The sequence below is a fragment of the Pseudophryne corroboree genome, chromosome 1 (genome assembly GCF_028390025.1).
Source record: "Pseudophryne corroboree isolate aPseCor3 chromosome 1, aPseCor3.hap2, whole genome shotgun sequence".
NCBI lineage: Eukaryota > Metazoa > Chordata > Amphibia > Anura > Myobatrachidae > Pseudophryne > Pseudophryne corroboree.
In genome coordinates, this window is record NC_086444.1 from 88017396 (window position 1) to 88039300 (window position 21905).

The following is a 21905-nucleotide window of genomic DNA, read 5'->3' on the forward strand; positions in this document are numbered from 1 at the left end:
AATAGGTTCTGGTATTACCATCGCGGACTTTATCACAGTTACCATTAAAAAATTCAGGGTCAAAGGTGTTTGCCTTTGTTTCCATTCCGAGAACGTTATAACTACAATGGAAAGAAAATAACACCTATTTATTACGTTAATTGCAAGTGCATATCACATTGGTTGTGTACAGTATTTTGTAATGATTTTCGGGTACATCATGTCATATCTGAAATAAGGAAATAACAGCACTGTCTGTAGGTTTAATACAGGGAGTGAAACATTAAATGACAATTTAATAGCAAGTACCAATACACAATGTAAATAAAAAAAGCAAAATACAACTCTATGATAACAATATAACATTGACTCAAAAAAAACAAAATAATATAAAATAGTAAGAAGCAGGTATGTTTAACGCCTAAGCATGTGCAATTGTCTGAAACCTCTTTATGGTGTCTATAAAAAGGGACACAACCGTGTGGGACATACTCAGGACCGGTGCAAGGTTTCTTGGTGCCCTAGGCATCATTTCACCCACTATGCCTGCTCCCTCCAATTCATAATATGCCACATGGCCATAACTAGGTGGGTGCGGAGGGCGCACCGCACATTGCGCTGCAGGGTAGGGGGCGCTGTTGGCGGCACTTGTCAATTATCTGTTTTAATTTCTTTCACTTGCAGCTTCCTTCCTTTTTGAAGCCCAGCATCTGCTGACCGCCCCTGTCTCTTACCCCCACCCTTTCCATCACTAATACTTATACAACATGCATGAACTTAGCTTGATAGCTTTTTGTTATTCAAGGGCATATTTATTAAGCCTGGTGAGGTGATAAAGTGGAAGGTGATAAAGTACCAGCCAATCAGCTCCTAACTACCATGTCACAGGCTGGGTTTGAAAAATGACAATTAGGAGCTGATTGGCTGGTACTTTATCACCTTCCACTTTATCAATTCACCAGGCTTAATAAATCTGCCCCTTAGTCACACTGGGGCAGATGTATTAAGCCTGGAGAAGTGATAAAGCGGTGGTAAGTGGAAGGTGATAACACAGCAACCAATCAGCACCTAACTGTCATTTTTTAAACCGTAATGATTGGCTGGTGCGTTATCACCTTCCACATATCACTGCCTTATCACTGCTTTATCATTTCTCCAGGCTCAATACATCTGCTCCTCTGTCCTTTATTACATTCAAGATGCTGACATACTCGGACCAATGAGTAGGCTGTTTGACTGGAATGCAGGTTATAGGTTTGAATCCTGGGTATGGCAGTATATTGAAATGGGTTATTGAATAAAGGGTATTGTAACGAAATAACAGTGTGCAATGTTCTGTAATTGTGTGTGTAATATATCTCCTATATATTAGCCCAGATCTGTGACTTTGTGCTTCATTTGCTAACGCTGGGCAGAGTCACAACACTGGGCGGAGTTACTCAAATGAGTCACAGATCTGGGCAAATCTATAGGAGACTAGGAGCAGAAGCAGATGGTATGGGCATGGCACAGGCAGGGGTGCATACCTCCCAGCTTTCTTCAGGCACAAGGAGGGACACACGCGCAGCGAAAATGGGGCGTGGCCAACTAAAAGGGGGCATGTCTTCCCGGTTTCGTCAGTGAGGGGGCATGCCCAGCGCTCTGTGAGCTGCTGGCATGCCCCCAGGGGCAGATAATGAGTCCGGGGGGCCCAGGGCACTTGAGACAGGGGAGCCCTATCTCATTGCTGTGCCTGCTGTGGGGTTGGGGGCATGGCCTAATCGCGCACTGCGTGGCCACGCCCCCTTATGCAAATTCTGGGTTGTTTTTTTAATGGGCTTTTGGCTCCTCAGCTAGGGGTAAATCCAGAGGGGGTGGTCGCTCCCCCCTACACACCCGCACAGGCAGAAGAAAGCAGGGAGGCTGCTGCCTCCCTGCAACACCACAGACCTGCCAACACGCAGCAGCGTGTGCTGACTGTAGCACAATGCTGCTGCTGTTGCTGGCAGGACGGGGGAGCTTCAGAGCTGGGACAGAGCTACTCCAGCCGGGGGGCCCCCTAAAACTGTGGGGCCCGCGGTACGTACCCCCTGTGCTTCCCCTTAATCCGGCTCTGCTGCCTGATCCCCCCCTTAATCCGTACCCCCTGATGCCCCTTCTCCCTCTGTCTCCACTAAATAGACGCTGTGCGCATGCGCATAGCGTCTATTCACCGCTGCTCTGCTAAGCAGAACAGCAGGTACAGAAGCTTCCCAACTGCCCCCCCCCCACGCCCCCACGGGACACTGCGGCCCGCGGGTGGGACAGCGGGACAGACCCCAAAAAATGGGACTGTCCCGCGAAAATTGGGACAGTTGGGAGGTATGGGTGTGTGTGAGGGGGTATGCCGTACAGACAGACGGGCACCGGCTGACTGTGTGCTTGACCCCCCACATCAGCATACTCAGCAGGGGCTCTCTGGCGCGGAGGAGCGTCACTTTCTGGCACACTCCACGCTTCTTAGCTGCAGTTTTGTGGGGTACCTGCCACTGTGCAGGTTCCGTACTGCCTCTGTTATCTCCAGCCCCGGCAACCCCACCGCTAGCTTCAGCGCTGCCGCCCGCAGTGAGGTGCGTCCAGCTCCTTCACACACTTTAGCTGGCGGGCAACGCTGCAGAAGTCCACGCTGCTTGCAGGCTCCGACCCCCTCCTCCCTTCAGCCGCAGCGTCTCCTGGGGGCTAACCAGTCACTCCCAGTCTCCCCTTACCACAGTGCCCGGCAGCCGCGAGGTCTGCGCCGCGTGCATGCTATGACCCCCTCCTCCCTCCAGCCGCAGCGTCTCCTGGGGGCTAACCAGTCACTCCCAGTCTCCCCTTACCACAGTGCCCGGCAGCCGTGCGAGGTACGCGGTGTGTGAGGAGTGGGGGGGGAGGGATGCGGACGGGCAGAGGAAGCAGGACTCCAGCCTGAGAGAGTCAGCCATGCCAAGTCACCAGCAGCAGATCCCAACAGGTTGGAGTGGAACGGCAGCAGCCAGCAGCGGTGACTCCTTTTAGACACATCTGTCTGTCACCACTGTTTTGTCCCTAATACCAATCTCTCCCGTGACCTGTGTTCTGTCATGTCCCTGTCACCCCTGGCCTTGCCCTGTCACCCCTGGCCTTGCCCTGTCACCCTTATCCTGGCCATCCTGGCCTTGCCCTTTCACCCTTATCCTGGCCCTTTCACCCTTATCCTGGCCCTGTCACCCCTGTGCTTGCCCTGTCAACCCTATCCTGGCCCTGTCACCCCTGTCCTGGTCCTGCCGCCCCTACCCTGGCCCTGTCACCCCTATCCTGTCCCTGTAATTTCTGTCCTGGCTCCGTTGCCCCTGTCCTGGCCCCGTCACCCCAGTCCTGGCCCCGCCACCCCTGTTCTGACCCTGTCACCCCTGTCCTGGCCCTGTTACTGCATACCCTCCAACTACCTTTTTGGCAGGTACAATTCCCGCAGCGCCTCCAGACCCCTCCCCAATGCACCACACCTCCGCACCTTCCCCTCCACCACATGCGGCACTCCACCCCTCCCCCACACGCTGTGCCTCTACACCCCCTACACCACCCACGGCTCCCACTCCCCCGCCCCTCCACCACCCACAGCACCTTCAGACCCCCTCCACCATCCACCCACCATATATGTCTCCCTCCACACTTGCCCCCCCTCCACCCGCAGCATCTGCAGACACCCTCCTCCATCCGCGGTCCCCCCCTCCCCACCCACGGCACCCCCGCACCTGCCCCTCTACCACCTGCAGCGCCTCCAGACCCCCTTCCCCATCCGCCGCACCTGCCCCTCCCCCACCCGCGGCACCTCCGGACCCCCTACCCCACCCCCGGCTCCCCCGCCCCTTCCCATCCCACAGCACCTCCGGAACCCTTGATAATGCTAATTTATCTACAGGAATGAAAGCAATACCTTAAACACACCTTAAATACACTTTACCATGGAGCCGCTACGGCCGCTATACTTAATACACTCTCTACGTACTTTGTACGCTATTAGCGTACAAAGTCCCGTACTTTGTACGGACTTTGCGTACAAACGCCGCGCTGACGGTATAAAGTACTCACAGCGCGTACACACCCAGAGATACACCGCAAACCCTTAACAGCTATGCAATGCAATGATAATACACTTTAAACCTTAGCAGGGCAATGAAGACACGACACCAGATTGTAATTAAACCGCTGGGTTCCGACACCACAGCGTATTATTGCTGAAAGGGGGTTACAATACAAACAATACAATATAACAGAGTAAATGGCTACATTCAATGGTACATACGTGATTGGATTCGCCGCGCTACCCGGTCCGGTCCTCGGTCATCTAATAGATAACTTTGTGAGTCTTGTGTCTGACCAGGCCTGCTGCAGGCTCTCTGTATACAATTCATCCAAAACTTAACACAATGGATACTGTAATCTCTTTGTCCATTGGACACAGGGATGGTCATTTACAGTACAGGAGAGGTCATAGGTCGGTTTGAATAGGTAGGCGATGTCTGTTCCAACTGTTCTTGTGGGTGATCTCCTCTGGATTCCCGCCGCATACATAATGTACAGTAAATACAGTTTATATCTATATTCTGCTCCTGCACATAACTATACGCAGGAAAATGCGATCTTCCTTAAACCAACACCGGAATGTTACCCTTAAAATACCCTACAGCTGGATACCAAACACCACCTTATAACCTTGTTCAGTCCCCTCCTATCCTGTAAAGGTGAATCCCTTTGTTCTGTTACCATTTAAACTACTGTTACTTTCTGATGTGGTGCAGGGAGACTATGTGTACATTGTGCACTATTTGGATTAAATATGTAATGTGTTTTGATAGCTTTCCATGCGTTCACAAACTCTACCGTAAATATCCATACCACGCGCTAATGCGCAGGACCGCGGGAGCGACCATACGCAAATTGCGGATATGTGCACGCACGGCAGAACAAGTACACGCGCAGAGGCGATCTGTGTGTAGTTTGTACGTGATGTGTGTACTGCAATATTTTTCGACTTTGACACCCTTCACCTATCCACAACAGCAACATCCCCGCACCTGCCCCTCCCCCACCCGTGGCACCCCTGCCCCTTCCCCACCTGCAGTGCTTCCGGACCCCTCCCCCATCTGCAGCCCCCACTCCTCTGCCCCTCCCCCACCCGCAGCACCTCCCAACCCTTCCCCATCCGGGCCCTCCCCCGCATCCACCCCCCTCCCCCCGCAGCATCTACAGACACCCTCCCCCATCCGCAGTCCCCCACGCACCCGCTACATTCTGTACATCGTGCCCTACAGGTGCTGTTCACGCCATCGCAAGGGGCTGCGAGGCTTCACCACCGCACGCCCTTTCATTGTGCAATATTTAACCACTAACAAAGGAATGCAGGCAATACTCCATATAATACAAATATTGAACCCCAGAAAGGCATGCAAGGGTTAAGGGTGCGTAGCCCCTTGCGACGGTGTGAAGAGCGCCCGTAGGGCATGATGAAGCACCTAGTATATATATATATATATATATATATACACACACACACACACACACAAACAGAAAATTCAGCACTCACCATAGCAAGCTCACTTATCTTCACAACATCAATAAATAAATGATGGGGGTTTAGTTAGTGAATTGGCCAATGCACGGAAGCCTGCAAACCGATCGCCAAGGTACCCCACCTTCATACAGGTCCTGCACTATCACAGAGTCTTTAAAAATTAAAATCTGTCAACTGTATCACACATAACATAACTGCAAATATGCCTACTTGGTTGCAGTACGATCGCCTCTGCCTGATTGACAGGCAGAGGCGGTCGCTGGGCTGGGTGGGACGAAAAGGCACCGTTTGGCCGCCGTTTCGTGAGCGAGGTCTGGCCAATGCAGGCGTAGCCGGACCATGCAGGGGGCGGGCTGCAGTGGCTGCGTGACGTCACACGCAGCTGCTGCCGGCTTGGGAGCGACCAGTAGCTCCCGGCCAGCACGCTAAAGCTGCGCTGGCCGGGAGCTACTCCTAAAGTGCAAAAGCATCGCCGCTGTGCTATGCTTTTGCACTTCTGCTGGGGGAGCCGGCACTGACATGCGGGGCGGGATAGCCCTGTTCTGGGCGTCCGAACGCATGTCTATGGACATGATCGTAGCCCTGCAAAATGTTGCAGGTGACAGGATTGAGGGTGTTGGCACAGAGGAGCTGGATACAGATGGCGGGATGGGGGGAGGTGGCACAGAGGAGCCGGGATACAGGTGACGGGATGGGGGGGAGGTGGCACAGAGGAGCCGGGATACAGGTGACAGGATGGGGGGAAGTGGCACAGAGGAGCCGGGATACAGGTGACGGGATGGGGGGGGAGGTGACACAGAGGAGCCGGGATACAGGTGATGGGATGGGGGGGAGGTGGCACAGAGAAGCCGGGATACAGGTGACAGGATGGGGGGTGTTGGCACAGAGGAGCTGGATACAGATGGCGGGAGGTGGCACAGAGGAGCCGGGATACAGGTGATGGATGGGGGGGAGGTGGCACAGAGGAGCTGGATACAGATGGCGGGATGGGGGGAGGTGACACAGAGGAGCCGGGATACAGGTGATGGGATGGGGGTGTTGGCACAGAGGAGCTGGGATACAGATGGCGGGATGGGGGGAGGTGGCATAGAGGAGCTGGGATACAGGTGACGGGATGGGGGGAGGTGACACAGAGGAGCTGGATACAGATGGCGGGATGGGGGGGAGGTGGCACAGAGGAGCCGGGATACAGGTGACGGGATGGGGGGTGTTGGCACAGAAGAGCCGGGATACAGGTGACGGGATGGGAGGGAGGTGGCACAGAGGAGCTGGGATACAGGTGACGGGATGGGGGGTGTTGGCACAGAGGAGCCGGGATACAGGTGACGGGATGGGGGGGAGGTGGCACAGAGGAGCTGGGATACAGGTGACGGGATGGGGGGGAGGTGGCACAGAGGAGCTGGATACAGATGGGGGGAGGTGACACAGAGGAGCCGAGATACAGGTGACGGGATTGGGGATGTTGGCACAGAGGAGCTGGGATACAGATGGCGGGATGGGGGGGAGGTGGCACAGAGGAGCTGGATACAGATGGCGGGATGGGGGGAGGTGGCACAGAGGAGCCGGGATACAGGTGACGGGATGGGGGGGAGGTGGCACAGAGGAGCCGGGATACAGGTGACGGGATGGGGGGGAGGTGGCACAGAGGAGCCAGGATACAGGTGACAGGATGGGGGGTGTTGGCACAGAGGAGCTGGATACAGATGGCGGGATGGAGGGAGGTGGCACAGAGGAGCCGGGATACAGGTGACGGGATGGGGGGGAGGTGGCACAGAGGAGCTGGATACAGATGGCGGGATGGGGGAGGTGACACAGAGGAGCCGGGATACAGGTGACGGGATGGGGGTGTTGGCACAGAGGAGCTGGGATACAGATGGCGGGATGGGGGGAGGTGGCATAGAGGAGCTGGGATACAGGTGACGGGATGGGGGGAGGTGACACAGAGGAGCCGGGATACAGGTGACGGGATGGGGGGAGGTGGCACAGAGGAGCTGGATACAGATGGCGGGATGGGGGGGAGGTGGCACAGAGGAGCCCGGGATACAGGTGACGGGATGGGGGATGTTGGCACAGAGGAGCCGGGATACAGGTGACGGGATGGGGGGGAGGTGGCACAGAGGAGCTGGGATACAGGTGACGGGATGGGGGGGTGGTTGCACAGAGGAGCTGGATACAGATGGCGGGATGGGGGGAGGTGACACAGAGGAGCCGGGATACAGTTGACGGGATTGGGGGTGTTGGCACAGAGGAGCTGGGATACAGATGGCGGGATGGGGGGAGGTGGCATAGAGGAGCTGGGATACAGGTGACGGGATGGGGGGAGGTGACACAGAGGAGCCGGGATACAGGTGACGGGATGGGGGGAGGTGGCACAGAGGAGCTGGATACAGATGGCGGGATGGGGGGGAGGTGGCACAGAGGAGCCGGGATACAGGTGACGGGATGGGGGGTGTTGGCACAGAGGAGCCGCGATACAGGTGACAGGATGGGGGGGAGGTGGCACAGAGGAGCTGGGATACAGGTGACGGGATGGGGGGGAGGTGGCACAGAGGAGCTGGATACAGGTGACAGGATGGGGGGGAGGTGGCACAGAGGAGCTGGGATACAGGTGAAGGGATGGGGGGTGTTGGCACAGAGGAGCTGGATACAGATGGCGGGATGGGGGGAGGTGGCACAGAGGAGCTGGGATACAGGAGACATGATGGGGGGTGTTGGCACAGAGGAGCTGGGATACAGGTGACAGGATTGGGGGAAGCAGGAAAGTGGAATTGGGATATAGGTGATGAGATGGAAGAAAGCTGCACAGAGGAGCCGAGGTAAAGGTGACGGGTTGGGGTTGTTGGCACAGAGAGCTGGGAATAGGGGAAGTGAGAAAGGGAAGTCGGGACACAGGTGACAGTATGGAGGGAAGTGGTACAGTGTAGATGGGATACAGGAGACGGGATGGGGGGGGGGGGCAGCACAGAGTAGCTGGGACACGGGATGGGATGGTGTGATAGGCTTACATTTTGTCTAGGATGCCTAGAAATCTTGCACCAGCTCTGGCTACTGTGGTAAATTATGCTAATGCAACAGGAGACGTCTTGTGTACATAGAAGCCTCCTCGCTGCTTCTGTGATCTGCTGCTGTGCCCGGGGACACATCACCGGATCACTCTGTGTGATCATCAGTCATCTGAATATCCCTCAGGTTACTCCAAATAGCGGCTGCAAATCCTGTGTCGGGGCAAGGAGGTGACCACTCCCACAAATCAGAGGCGACACACCTCCATTTTGTGAAATGCTTTCCATCGCTGCCCCCTCACTGCCCCCAGACAGCTTGATCCCCCCATTATATAGGATTGTTATATAGGATTTTTGTCACTGCACTATTCATCCATTATTTATTAACAGGTTCTTATATAGCGCAGCAAATTCCGTTGCGCTTTACAATTGGAAATGATAATGATATAACAAAACTGGGTAATAACAAACAGTCCTAGAGGTAGGAAGGCCGTGCTCGCAAGCTTACAATCTATAGGGAAATAGGCATGGATACACAAGGATAGGTGCTATCTATTGCATAGTTGTCCACCAGATTGCAAAGGTTCTTGGTGGGCTATATGATATGGTCACCACAGGCGTGCGCAGAGACTGACTGGCGGGTGCCGCTCCGGACTTCCCCCCCTCCACGGCATTATAATGTTCTCTCACCTCCCCTGTCCTGGATATAAACTGCTCACCTGGGCGGCCCAGGTGAGCGGACCAGGTGAGCAGTCTATATCCAGGACAGGGGAGGTGAGAGAACACTATAATGCCGTGGAGGGGGCGAAGTCCGGAGCGGCACCCGCCAGTCAGTCTCTGCGCACGCCTGTGATGGTCACACAGCAATGATGAACCGGGTTTGAGAGGCAGGGAAAGTGAAGAATGAGTAGACATGTGAGGATATGTGTGGACTGTGCAGAGTGGATGCAACTTGATAGGAAGGTTTATGAAAGTTATGTGGGCGGTTCTGGAATTTGATACGCTTTCCTGAAGAGGTGAGTTTTCAGGGAACGCTTGAAGGTTTGGAGACTAGAGGAGAGTCTTATTGTGCGTGGTAGGGCATTCCACAGAGTGGGTGCAGCCCGAAGAAAGTCCTGCAATCCTGAGTGGGAGCGAGTAATGAGTGTGGATGAGAGACGCAGATCTTGTGAAGAGCGAAGAGGTCGGGTTGGGAGATATTGTGAGATAAGAGAAGAGATGTACATTGGTGTAGTTTGGTTAATGGCCTTGTGTGTGAGTAAAAGTATTTTATATTGAATACGGTAGAATACAGGTAACCAATGGAGGGACTGACAGAGTGGATCTGCAGACGATGAACGTCTAGCGAGGAAGATTAGCCTCGCAGCTGCATTCAGAATGGATTGTAGTGGTGAGAGTCTTGTTTTGGGAAGACCAGTTAGGAGACTATTGCAATAATTAATGCGGGAGATAATGAGAGCGTGGATTAGAGTTTTAGCTGTGTCTAGTGTAAGGTATGATCGTACTTTGGATATGTTTTTTAGATGCATGTAACATGATTTTGAGACAGATTGAATGTGGGGAACAAAGAACAGATCAGAGTCAGGCATGACACCTAGGCAGTAAGCTTGTGGGGTATGGATGATTGCAGAGTTATCAACAGTGATAGAGATATCAGGTTGGTAACTACTATTGGCCGGTGGAAATATAATTCACTCTGTTTTTGAAATATTAAGTTTGAGGTGGCGAGATATCATCCAAGATGAAATGGCAGAAAGGCATTCAGTGACACGGCCCACTACAGATAGAGACAAATCAGGAGAGGATAGGTGCTCATTCATATATGTTCTCATTATCTACTTTGTTATTTCTACTGTATTTTATTATCGTGTCATGTCCATTGTGAAGTAACTAAACCAACCCATCTCCTATATATTAGCCCAGATCTGTGACTTTGTGCCTCATTTGCTATTGCTGGGCGGAGTCACAACACTGGGCGGAGTTAGTCAAATGAGTCACAGATCTGGGCAAATCTATAGGAGACTAGGAGCAGAAGCAGATGGTATGGGCATGGCACAAGCAGGGGGCCATACCTCCCAGCTTTCTGCAGGCAGAAGCAGGGACACACGAATGGCGAAAAGGGGGCGTGGCCAATGAAAAGGGGATGTGGCTTCATGGGAGGACCCGCGATCACGAGCCACACCCCCATTTTCATCAATGAGGGGGCATGCCCAGCGCTCTGTGAGCTGCTGGCATGCCTCCAGGGGCGGATTATGAGTCCGGGGGCCCAGGGCACTTGAGACAGGGGGGCCCTATCTCATTGCTGTGCCTGCTGTGGGTTCGGGGGCATGGCCTAATCGCGGCTGCGTGGCCACGCGCCTTTATGCAAATTCCAGGATTTTTTTTTTAATGGGATTTTTAAATCCAGAGGGGGTGGTCGCTAGAAGAAAGCAGGGAGGCAGCAACACCACAGACCTGCAAACACGCAGCAGCATGTGCTGACTATGACTGAATACTGTTGCTGGCAGGACGGGGGAGCTTCAGAGCTGGGACAGATCTACTCCAGAAAATTGTGGGGCCCGGGGTACGTACCCCCTGGGCCCCCCCTTAATCCGGTTCTGCTGCCGGGCCCCCCCTTAATCCGTACCCCCTGATGCCCCCTCTACTCCTGTTTTCACTAAATAGATGCTGTGCACATGCGCACAGCGTCTATTCACCGCTGCTCAGCTAAGCAGAACAGCGAGTACAGGAGCTTCCCACCCCATCGGGACAGTTGGGAGGTATGGGGGTGTGTGAGAGGGTATGCCGTACAGACAGACGGGCCCCGGCTCACTGTGTGCTTGACCCCCCACATCAGCATACTCAGCAGGGGCTCTCTGGCGCAGAAGAGCGTCACTTTCTGGCACACTCCACGCTTCTTAGCTGCAGTTTTGTGGGGTACCTGCCGCTGTGCAGGTTCCATACTGCCTCTGTTATCTCCAGCCACGGCAATCCCACCGCTAGCTGCAGCGCTGCCGCCTGCAGTGAGGTGCGCCCAGCTCCTTCTCACACTTTAGCTGGCGGCCAGCGCTGCAGAAGTCCGCGCTGCTTGCAGGCTCCGACCCCCTCCTTCCTCCAGCCGCAGCGTCTCCTGGGGGCTAACCAGTCACTCCCAGTCTCCCCTTACCACAGTGCCCGGCAGCTGCGCGAGGTACGCGGTGTGTGACTGAGGAGTGGGGGGGGGGGGGATGCAGACGGGCAGAAGAAGCAGGACTCCAGCATGAGAGAGTCAGCCATGCCAAGTCTCCACCAGCAGCAGATCCCAACAGGTTGGAGTGGAACGGCAGCAGCCAGCAGCAGTGACTCCGGTAAGACACATCTATCTGTCACCACTGTTTTGTCCCTAATACCAATCTGTCCCGTGCCCTGTGTTCTGTCATGTCCCTGTCACCCCTGGCCTTGCCCTGTCACCCCTGGCCTTGCCCTGTCACCCCTGGCCTGGCCCTGTCACCCTTATCCTGGCCCTGTCACCCCTATCCTGGCCCTGTCACCCCTGTGCTTGCCCTGGCAACCATATACTGGCCCAGTCACCCCTGTCCTGGTCCTGCCGCCACTACCCTGACCCTGTCACCCCTATCTTGTACCTGTCATTTCTGTCCTGGCCCCGTCACCCCTGTCCTGGCCCTGTCAGCCCTGTCCTTGCCCCGTCACCCCTGTCCTTGCCCCATCACCCCTGTCCTGGCCCTGTCACCCCTGTTCTGGCCCTGTTACTGCGTACCCTCCAACTACCTTTTTGGCAGGTACAGTACCCGCAGCGCCTCCAGACCCCTCCCCAATGCACCACACCTCCGCACCTACCCCTCCACCACATGCGGCACCCCACCAACTCCCCCACACGCTGTGCCTCCAGACCCCATACACCACCCGTGGCTCCCACTCTCCCACCCCTCCACCACCCACAGCACCTAAAGACCCTCTCCACCATCCACCCCCCATATATGTGTCCCCCCACACCTGCCCCCCCTCCACCCGCAGCGTCTGCAGACACCCTCCTCCATCCTCCATCCGCGGTCCCCCCCCCTCACCCACCCCTCCCACGGCACCCCTCCACCTGCCCTTCCACCACCTGCAGCGCCTCCGGACCCCTTCCCCATCTGCCGCAACACCCACACCTGCCCCTCCCCCACCCACGGCACCTCCGGCCCCCCTACCCCACCCCCGGCACGCCCCCCCTCCACCCGCAGCATCTACAGACACCCTCCCCCATCCACAGTCCCCCCCGCACCCACTATATTCTGTACATCGTGCCCTGCAGGTGCTGTTCACGCCGTCGCAAGGGGCTGTGCCTCCTTCACCGTCGCACGCCCTTTAATTGTGCAATATTTAATCACTAACAAAGGAATGCAGGTAATACTCCATATAATACAAATATTGAACCCCAGAAAGGCATGCAAGGGTTAAGGGGGCGTAGCCCCTTGCGACGGTGTGAAGAGCACCCATAGGGCGCGATGAAGCACCTAGTTGTGTAATAATAGGCTGTAAAACATTACACACCCGCTTCCGGCCGTTCTTGCTATTTCAGACAATTCAATATCTGTTTTGCACGCCGGTTTTGGATCTTTCCCATCATCACAAGTTTCATCTGAATTGTCTCCACAATCGTTGTCCCCGTTACACAGCAACCTTTGCTTTATGCATCTACCTGCAAGCAAGAGAGACGTTCTTTTTAAATACTTCCTATTGGTTAACATGTGGAGCCTGTAGAGATGTGTGTAGGGATTCATACATTTGTATTTCTATTTTTATTTAACTGATTTTTGGATTATTCATGGGTAAAGCTTAACATTAGGCACAGTAGAAAAGTACATCATACTTATAGATAGCGGTAAGTAGCATATCATACGCACGGAAATCAAATACAGTGCTGTATTGTACCCTGTTACAACCCACTGAAGAGGCCGTTGGACCTGGGAGAAGTTGAGAATTTAGGACGCTCAGGGCGGCTCACTTGCCAACACTCTCTGAATGTCAGGGAGACTCCCTGATGTATTGGTGATCTCCCTGACTTATGTCTTGTGCAGGGGTGTATCTACCCATTGGCCAGGATGGCACTCGCCAGGGGCGCCAGGCATGGAGGGTGCGCCACCTGGCGGTGCCACCCGCGGCCAAAGGGTAGAAAAGTAGTACTATCAGACTGTACCTGGTAAGAGTATGTTACTGCTGGAGAGGTGCCGGTGTCCGGCAGCACAGCACTTGTAATCAGATTCAAAATATACTACAGCTCCCAACAGCCCTTGTTGCTGGGAGCTCCTGGCAGCAAGGGCTGCTGGTAACTGTAGTTTATTTTACAAGTGTGGTGCTGCCGGACACTAGTCTGATCACTAGTGCAGTGCGGTGCTGCCGGACACTAGTCTGATCACTAGTGCAGTGTGGTGCTGACGGACACTAGTCTGATCAATAGTGCAGTGCGGTGCTGCCGGACACTAGTCTGATCACTAGTGCAGTGCGGTGCTGCCGGACACTAGTCTGATCACTAGTGCAGTGCGGTGCTGCCGGACACTAGTCTGATCACTAGTGCAGTGCGGTGCTGACGGACACTAGTCTGATCACTAGTGCAGTGCGGTGCTGACGGACACTAGTCTGATCACTAGTGCAGTGCGGTGCTGACGGACACCGGCGCCGCCGCGGCAGTAACAGACTCTCACCAGGTACACAGCAATTGTTATATAGCACAGTGCTATAGATCTATTTGTTGTTGAAGATAATAAAAAAGTGTCAGTGTTTGGGAGAAGGGACTGTAGTACCTGGAAAACTACATGATTTTCATGCATGTTAGTTGTAAGTAAGTAGTAAGTAAGAGAAAACTTTAACTTGTTGAGTGTAATAAAGAAAATACATATCTTACCTATTTCAAGGCCAGGTTCAAGGAAATGTATATCAGTTAATTGTATAATTGATCATTTTATCTTGGAAGTGATGACACCCTAATGTTTCTTCTAACAGGAAGCACTTCTACCATCCACGTAATGGTGTTTGGTTAATGGCTGGGTCCATTTGAGGCTCATCTCACAGCATCTCATTAGCATTTCATTCGGGATGCAGTCAAGATGCCGACGTTTGGCAACCCGGCGGTCGGGAAGCTGACACCAGCATCCCGAAACTCAGTGCCGTTTCTTGCGGTGGGCGAGCCGTGCAACCGCACGGGGCGCCCGCCGTGGCACTTTACGGGTCTCAGATTCCCCCCTCCTCCCTTTTCCCGAGTACTCCTGCTCGGGGGGCGGAGTCACGACGCAACAGCGTCAATCCACGAAACTCCGCCCCCCGAGCAGGAGTACTCGGGAAAAGGGAGGAGGGGGAGCCAAGCAAGCTGTTAAGAGGAGGCGCCGGCGCGAGGAGCGGGGAGATCTTCTTCACATGTAAGTTGTTAATCTCTCTCCCCCCCTCCCTCTCCCTCCCCCCCCCCCCCCACTTGACACTTGCCTGCCATACTGCATAGAATAGGGACACTTTCCTGCCTTACTGTGTAAAATAGGGACACTTTCCTGCCGTACTGTGTAAAATAGGGACACTTTCCTGCCGTACTGTGTAAAATAGGGACACTTTCCTGCCGTACTGTGTAAAATAGGGACACTTTCCTGCCGTACTGTGTAAAATAGGGACACTTTCCTGCCGTACTGTGTAAAATAGGGACACTTTCCTGCCGCAATGTGCAAAATGGGGACACGTGCCTGCCGCAATGTGTAAAATGGGGACACGTGCCTGCCGCAATGTGTAAAATAGGGACACTTTCCTGCCGCAATGTGTAAAATGGGGACACGTGCCTGCCGCAATGTGTAAAATGGGGACACGTGCCTGCCGCAATGTGTAAAATGGGGACACGTGCCTGCCGCAATGTGTAAAATGGGGACACGTGCCTGCCGCAATGTGTAAAATGGGGACACGTGCCTGCCGCAATGTGTAAAATGGGGACACGTGCCTGCCGCAATGTGTAAAATGGGGACAAGTGCCTGCCGCAATGTGTAAAATGGGTACACCCTTGTCGGGAGCGCGCGCATGCTTTTCCTCTTTATATCCATGGGGGGGGCGCATTTTTTTTTATGTGAATGGGGGGGGGGCGCATTTTTAAATCTCGCACTGGGAGCCAAATTGGCTAGAAACGGCCCTGCCGAAACTGCTCGGAATGCTGATGCTGGCATCCCAACATGGATAGCGATGCAGAATGCCAAAATCCAGATCGAGTTGGTGCCAAAGTCTCCACTGGCAAGCCACGTGGGAGGGTTAGGGTTAGGCTGCGAGGGTGGGAGGGTTAGTCTGCAGAGAGGGAGATTAGGAAGGGTGGGTTAGGGTTAGGCACCACTGAAGAAGCTGGGGGGGGGGGGCAGATTAGAGTCAGGCTTTGGGAAGGGTGGGTTATGGTTAGGGGAGAGGGATGGTGTAACGTGAATATGAGACACTGCTGTGCGGTGTTATGTGAAAAAGGGACACTACTGTGTGGCATAATTTGATTTGGAAGCACTATTGTGTTCACGCCCTTCCCCCACAAGACCATGTCACAGTTACACCGCTCTGTACTGATATATAATATATATACTATTCTATAGCTTCTATACTGCTTGTCAGGAGGACACATGTGTCACAGTTACACCGCTCTGTACTGATATATAATATATATACTGTTCTATAGCTTCTATACTGCTTGTCAGGAGGACACATGTGTCACAGTTACAGTCTGTACTGATATATAATATATTCATATACTATTCTATAGCTTCTATACTGCTTGTCAGGAGGACACATGTGTCACAGTTACACATTTTCTTCTAGTGATTTGGACCAATAATACCATTGATAAGAATAAATAATTCCTGTGATATTGAGGTGTTTGTGTCGCTTAGCTTTGCTGTCCAGCGACCACAGTGCACCTCTTTTTCTCTTTTCTTTGCATCATGTGCTGTTTGGGGTAAAAATTTTTAAGTGCCATCCTGTCTGCCACTGCAGTGCCACTCCTAGATGGGCCAGGTGTTTGTGCCGGCCACTTGGGTCGCTTAGCTTAGTCATCCAGCGACCTCGGTGCACTAAAAATAATATTGGCCCTCATTCCGAGGTGTTCACTCGCAAGCTGCTTTTAGCAGCTTTGCACACGCTAAGCCGACGCCTACTGGGGGTGAATCTTAGCTTAGCAGAATTGCGAACGAAAGATTCTCAAAATTGCGAATAGAAATTTCTTAGCAGTTTCTGAGTAGCTCGACACTTACTCTGCCACTGCGATCAGTTCAGTCAGTTTCGTTCCTGGTTTGACGTCACAAACACACCCAGCGTTCGCCCAGACACTCCCCCGTTTCTCCAGCCACTCCCGTGTTTTTCCCAGAAACGGCAGCGTTTTTTCACACACACCCATAAAACGGCCAGTTTCCGCCAGAAACACCCACTTCCTGTCAATCACACTCCGATCACCAGAACGAAGAAAAATCCTCGTAATGCCGTGAGTAAAATACCTAACTGTTGAGTAAAATAACTAAGCGCATGCGCTCTGCGAACATTGCGCATGCGCAGTAAGCGACTAATCGCAAAATAGAGAAAATCGGCAACGAGCGAACAACTCGGAATGAGGGCCATTGTGAGGTGTGAGGTGTTCAGAATCGACTGGAAATTAGTGGAAATTATGGTTATTGAGGTTAATAATACTATAGGATCAAAATTACCCCCAAATTCTATGATTTAAGCTGTTTTTGAGGGGTTTTTGAAAAAAAACACTCGAATCCAAAACACACCCGAATCCGACAAAAAATTTTCAGGCAGGTTTTGCCAAAATGCGTCCGAATCCAAAACACGGGCGCGGAACCGAATCTAAAACCAAAACACAAAACCCGAAAAATTTCCGGTGCACATCTCTAGTTTTTGTACATTTGTGAACACATTTTCTTCAGGCTTAGGGGACAATTGCTGAGTTAAACGTGGCTGCATTTGCATCTATTGAAGGTTGCACATTTGCGACTTTATGCAAATGGTGAGCACAGAGCCGGCCCTAGCCAATATGATGCCCTAGGCAAGATTTTGGCTGGTGCCCCCTAGCACCACCGCTGGTTCCGCCTCTGACCTTGCACCTCTTTTCCAGCACCATCACCCCTCACCCCATAGCAGTCTTTATTTTGGGGTTTGTACCCCCTATATTTTAAATAGGAACAGTTCGCACATTTGGCGCGCAGCCCAAAAAGGGGGGTGTTTTTGCTGGCAAGGGGCATGGCCACACAATAGTACCCCCAATTCCAATTACGCCACACAGTAGTGCAACTTTATTCACATTTGATCATGCGATAGTGTCAATAATTCATATTACATCCCACAGTAGTATCACTTTACCTTAAACGTTACTCCTCACAGTAGAGCCCCTTATTCACATTACATCACACTGAATTGCTCCTTATTCACATTACACCACACCCTATTGCTCTTTATTCACATTAGACCACACAGTAGTGCCCTTTCTATACGCAACGCCACATAGTAGAGCACCTTATACACCTAATGCCACACATTAGTAATGCATTTATACACATAATTCCACACAGTAATGCCCCTTACACATATGAGACACATTATTAATGTCCTTATAAACATAATGCACCTTACACATTATGACAACCTTTATTAATGCCCTTTTACACGTAATGTCCCTTACACATATGCTGCACATTATTAATGCCCTTATACACATAATGACACACATAGTGCCCCCTACACATTTGCTGCACATTATTAGTGCCCCTATACACATAATGACACACATACAGTAGTGCCCTGTTACACATATGCCGCATATTATTAATGCCCTTATACACATAATGACACACATAGTGGCCCCTTACACATATGTTGCACATTAATGCATTTTTACATGACACATAATGCTCCTTACACATATTCCGAACACTACTGCACAACCAACCCACTCACATGCACACAGCACTCACACTGCCACTAACACTGTGACCTCTGCCTCTGCTTGGATACAGATGTGTCCTCACAAATCTTGCCACAGTGCTAATGTCGGGTGAGTTTTCTTGATGAAAATGCATCTTATTTGCACTGCTATGTGGCTAGGATGCACAAGCAGCTTCTGCTGATTAAAATGATATGCAGCATGCCTATATACTGTGTGCGAGGGTGGTCTTCAGTATGCCGGCTGTCGGGATCCCGGCGCACAGTATACCGGCGCCGGGATCCCGACAGCCGGCATACCGACACTTATTCTCCCTCGTGGGGGTCCACGACCCCCCTGGAGGGAGAATAAAATAGCGTGCCACCGTGCCCGTAGCGTGGCGAGCGCAGCGAGCCCGCAAGGGGCTCATTTGCGCTCGCCACACTGTCGGTAAGCCGGTGGTCGGGCTCCCGGCGCCGGTATGCTGGTCGGCGCCGGCATACCGTAGTGAACCAGTGTGCGACTGTGGCTGTATCTGCATATGAAATGCTACACACAGAATATAGGCATGCCGCATATCATTTTAATCAGCAGAAGCTGCTGATGCCCCTAGGCATATCAGATGCCCTAGGCAATTGCCTAGTTTGCCTATGCCTATGGCCGGCTCTGGGTGAGCACTATCAAGCCCACAACACTCCAATAACACGGCCTATATGACGGACCATCTCAGTGGGTGTGCTAAGCCACCTCCCTGTTACCAGCCAGGAAAGCCCCATACATTTCTGGGACCATGCGTCTACCCCATGCACCTCAGTCGCAATTCCGTGCAACATTACCCACAGAAGAAATATCACTCCACTGCATCCAGCATCTGCAGTCCATGCCACTTAGACCCTTAGTGCCTCTGATCTAGTCAGATCCACCCATACCCCTATTTATTTACCCCATGCATGTCACTAATATTATTTATCCCTTCTCTACCTTGTATTTATATTATGACATATACAGTATATACTTGTTATGGGGGAGATGTACAGAACTAAGGCCCAGATGTACTAAGCCTTAAAAAGTGATAAAGTAATAAATGATAAAGTACCAGCCAATCAGCTCCTAACTGCCATGTTAGACAGTTAGGAGCTGGTTGGTTGGCAGTTTATCTCTCTCCACTTTATCCCTTTTTAAGGCTTAGTACCAAGGGCGTTTTAACAGAGGAGGGGGCCCCTGTGCAGACTCCAGGTGGGCCTCCTCCTCTGTAAGGTGCAGTAGTCTCTGGCTTTGTGCTGAAATCTGCTGCGCATGCACAGGTCTCCGGAAACATGGCGCAGGAGACCAATTTCTCTAATGCATATGCACGGCGGCCATTTTTGGTGGGACTTCGGAGAGGTAAGTATTAAACTATGGGTGCAGTGTGTGCAGTATGAGCCCCCCTGGACCCATGTGCACCGCACACACTGCACCCATTATAGAAACTCCAATGCTTAGTACATCTGGCCCACAGTCTGTGACATAGCAGTTAGGAGCTGATTGGTTGGTACTTTATATCTCTCAACTTTATACTTTTTCAAGGCTTAGGGCCTTATTCAGCTCGCATCACTTAAGAATCTGCGCGTTTTTTGCCAAGTGCGCACGCTTAAGTGCCGTTCTGAGTTTGTGCGGGCTGGCCTATGCGATCAACTGGCAGAGGCGTTCGCGGTACGGTCGGGGACATCAACGCAGCATTGCAGAGGTGGTGACGTAGCATTGCAGGGGCATGGTGTCGGAAACGGGGTTGGTAACATGACATGACACGACGGAGAAAATGGCTGCGGCCTGACTGCAATCGCAGCCAGGCTGCTCAGGCAGGGGGTTCCCTTATCAGCGATGCGATCGCAATTGAATTAAATTAGCAAAACTGCAACTGATGCTCTAATGAGGGCCTTAGTACATCTCCCCCAAAGTACCAGCCAATCAGCTCCTAACTGCTATGTTACAGGCTGTGTTTGAAAAAAAAAAAAAAATGACAGGTAGGAGCTGATTGGTTGGTACTTTTTCTCTCTCCACTTTATCTCCATCCAAGGCTTAGGGGGTCATTCAGACCTGATCGTTTTTTGCAGCGCTGCGATCAGGTCATAACTGCGCATGCGTATGCACCGCAATGCGCAGGTGCATTGCACGGGTACAAAGCGGATCATTGCAGTGCGATGGGTTTTACGAAGAATCCATTCACACAGCCGATCGCAAGGAGATTGACAGGAAGAAGGTGTTTGTGGGTGGCAACTGACCGATTTCAGGGAGTGGTTGGAAAAACGCAGGCGTGTCCAAGCGTTTGCAGGGCGGGTGTCTTATTTCAGTTCCGGGACGTGACAGGCTGAAGTGATCGCAGTGGCTGAGTAAGTTCTGTGCAACTCAGAAACTGCATAAAGTTTTTATGTACCGCACGGCTACACATGCGATCGCACACTTGCACAGCTAAAATACATTCCCCCGTAGGCGGCGACTATCTGATCGCAGCACTGCAAAAAACTGAAAGCGAGCATCGAGCGATCAGGTCTGAATGACCCCCTTAGTACAGTTCATCTGATCCTGCCACCGCCTAATCGTATTATTTTCATTGATTGGTTATAAGTAGAGATGTGCACCGGACATTTTTCGGGTTTTGTGTTTTGGTTTTGGTTCCGCGGCCGTGTTTTGGATTTGGACGTGTTTTGGCAAAACCTCCCTTAAAATTTTTTGTCGGGACGGGTGTGTTTTGGATTCGGGTGTTTTTTCCCCAAAAACCCCTGAAAAACAGCTTATATCAGAATTTGGGGGTAATTTTGATCCCATAGTATTATTAACCTCAATAACCATAATTTCCACTCATTTCCGGTCTATTCTGAACACCTCACACCTCACAATATTATTTTTAGTCCTAAAATTTGCACAGAGGTCGCTGGATGACTAAGCTAAGCGACCCAAGTGGATGGCACAAACACCTGGCCCATCTAGGAATGACACTGCAGTGTCAGACAGGATGGCACTTAAAAAAATTGGCTCCAAACATCACATGATGCAAAGATAAAAAAAAAAAAAGAGGTGCAAGATGGAATTGTCCTTGGGCCCTCCCTTGGCCTCCCACCCACCCTTATGTTGTATAAACAGGACATGCACACTTTAACAAACCCATCATTTCAGCGACAGGGTCTGCCACACGACTGTGGCTGAAATGACTGTTTGGTTTGGGCCCCCACCAAAAAAAAAGCAATCAATCTCTCCTTGCACAAACTGGCTCTACAGAGGCAAGATGTCCACCTCCTTCCTCACCCCTTTCACTGTGTACATCCCCCTCCTCACAGAGTAATAATTCATCCCCACTGGAATCCACCATCACAGGTCCCTGTGTACTTTCTGGAGGCAATTGCTGGTAAATGTCTCCACGGAGGAATTGATTATAATTCATTTTGATGAACATCATCTTCTCCACATTTTGTCGAAGTAACCTTGTACGCCGATCGCTGACAAGGTGACCGGCTGCACT

General features: G+C 52.2%; 1 protein-coding gene across 1 annotated transcript in view; it reads right to left on the reverse strand.

The window, feature by feature from the left end:
- LOC135059170 (complement component C9-like) overlaps positions 1-14977 on the reverse strand; it is a 72023-nt gene extending 57046 nt beyond the window's left edge. The window contains exons 1-3 of the mRNA XM_063963890.1: positions 14971-14977; positions 13045-13192; positions 1-101 (exon numbers count right to left, since the gene is read on the reverse strand). The exon at positions 1-101 is cut by the window's left edge and continues 38 nt beyond it. Of these exons, the coding sequence (XP_063819960.1) occupies positions 1-101; positions 13045-13192; positions 14971-14977 (256 nt within the window). The remainder of the gene's footprint in view (positions 102-13044; positions 13193-14970) is intronic.
- Positions 14978-21905: the final 6928 nt, after the last annotated feature.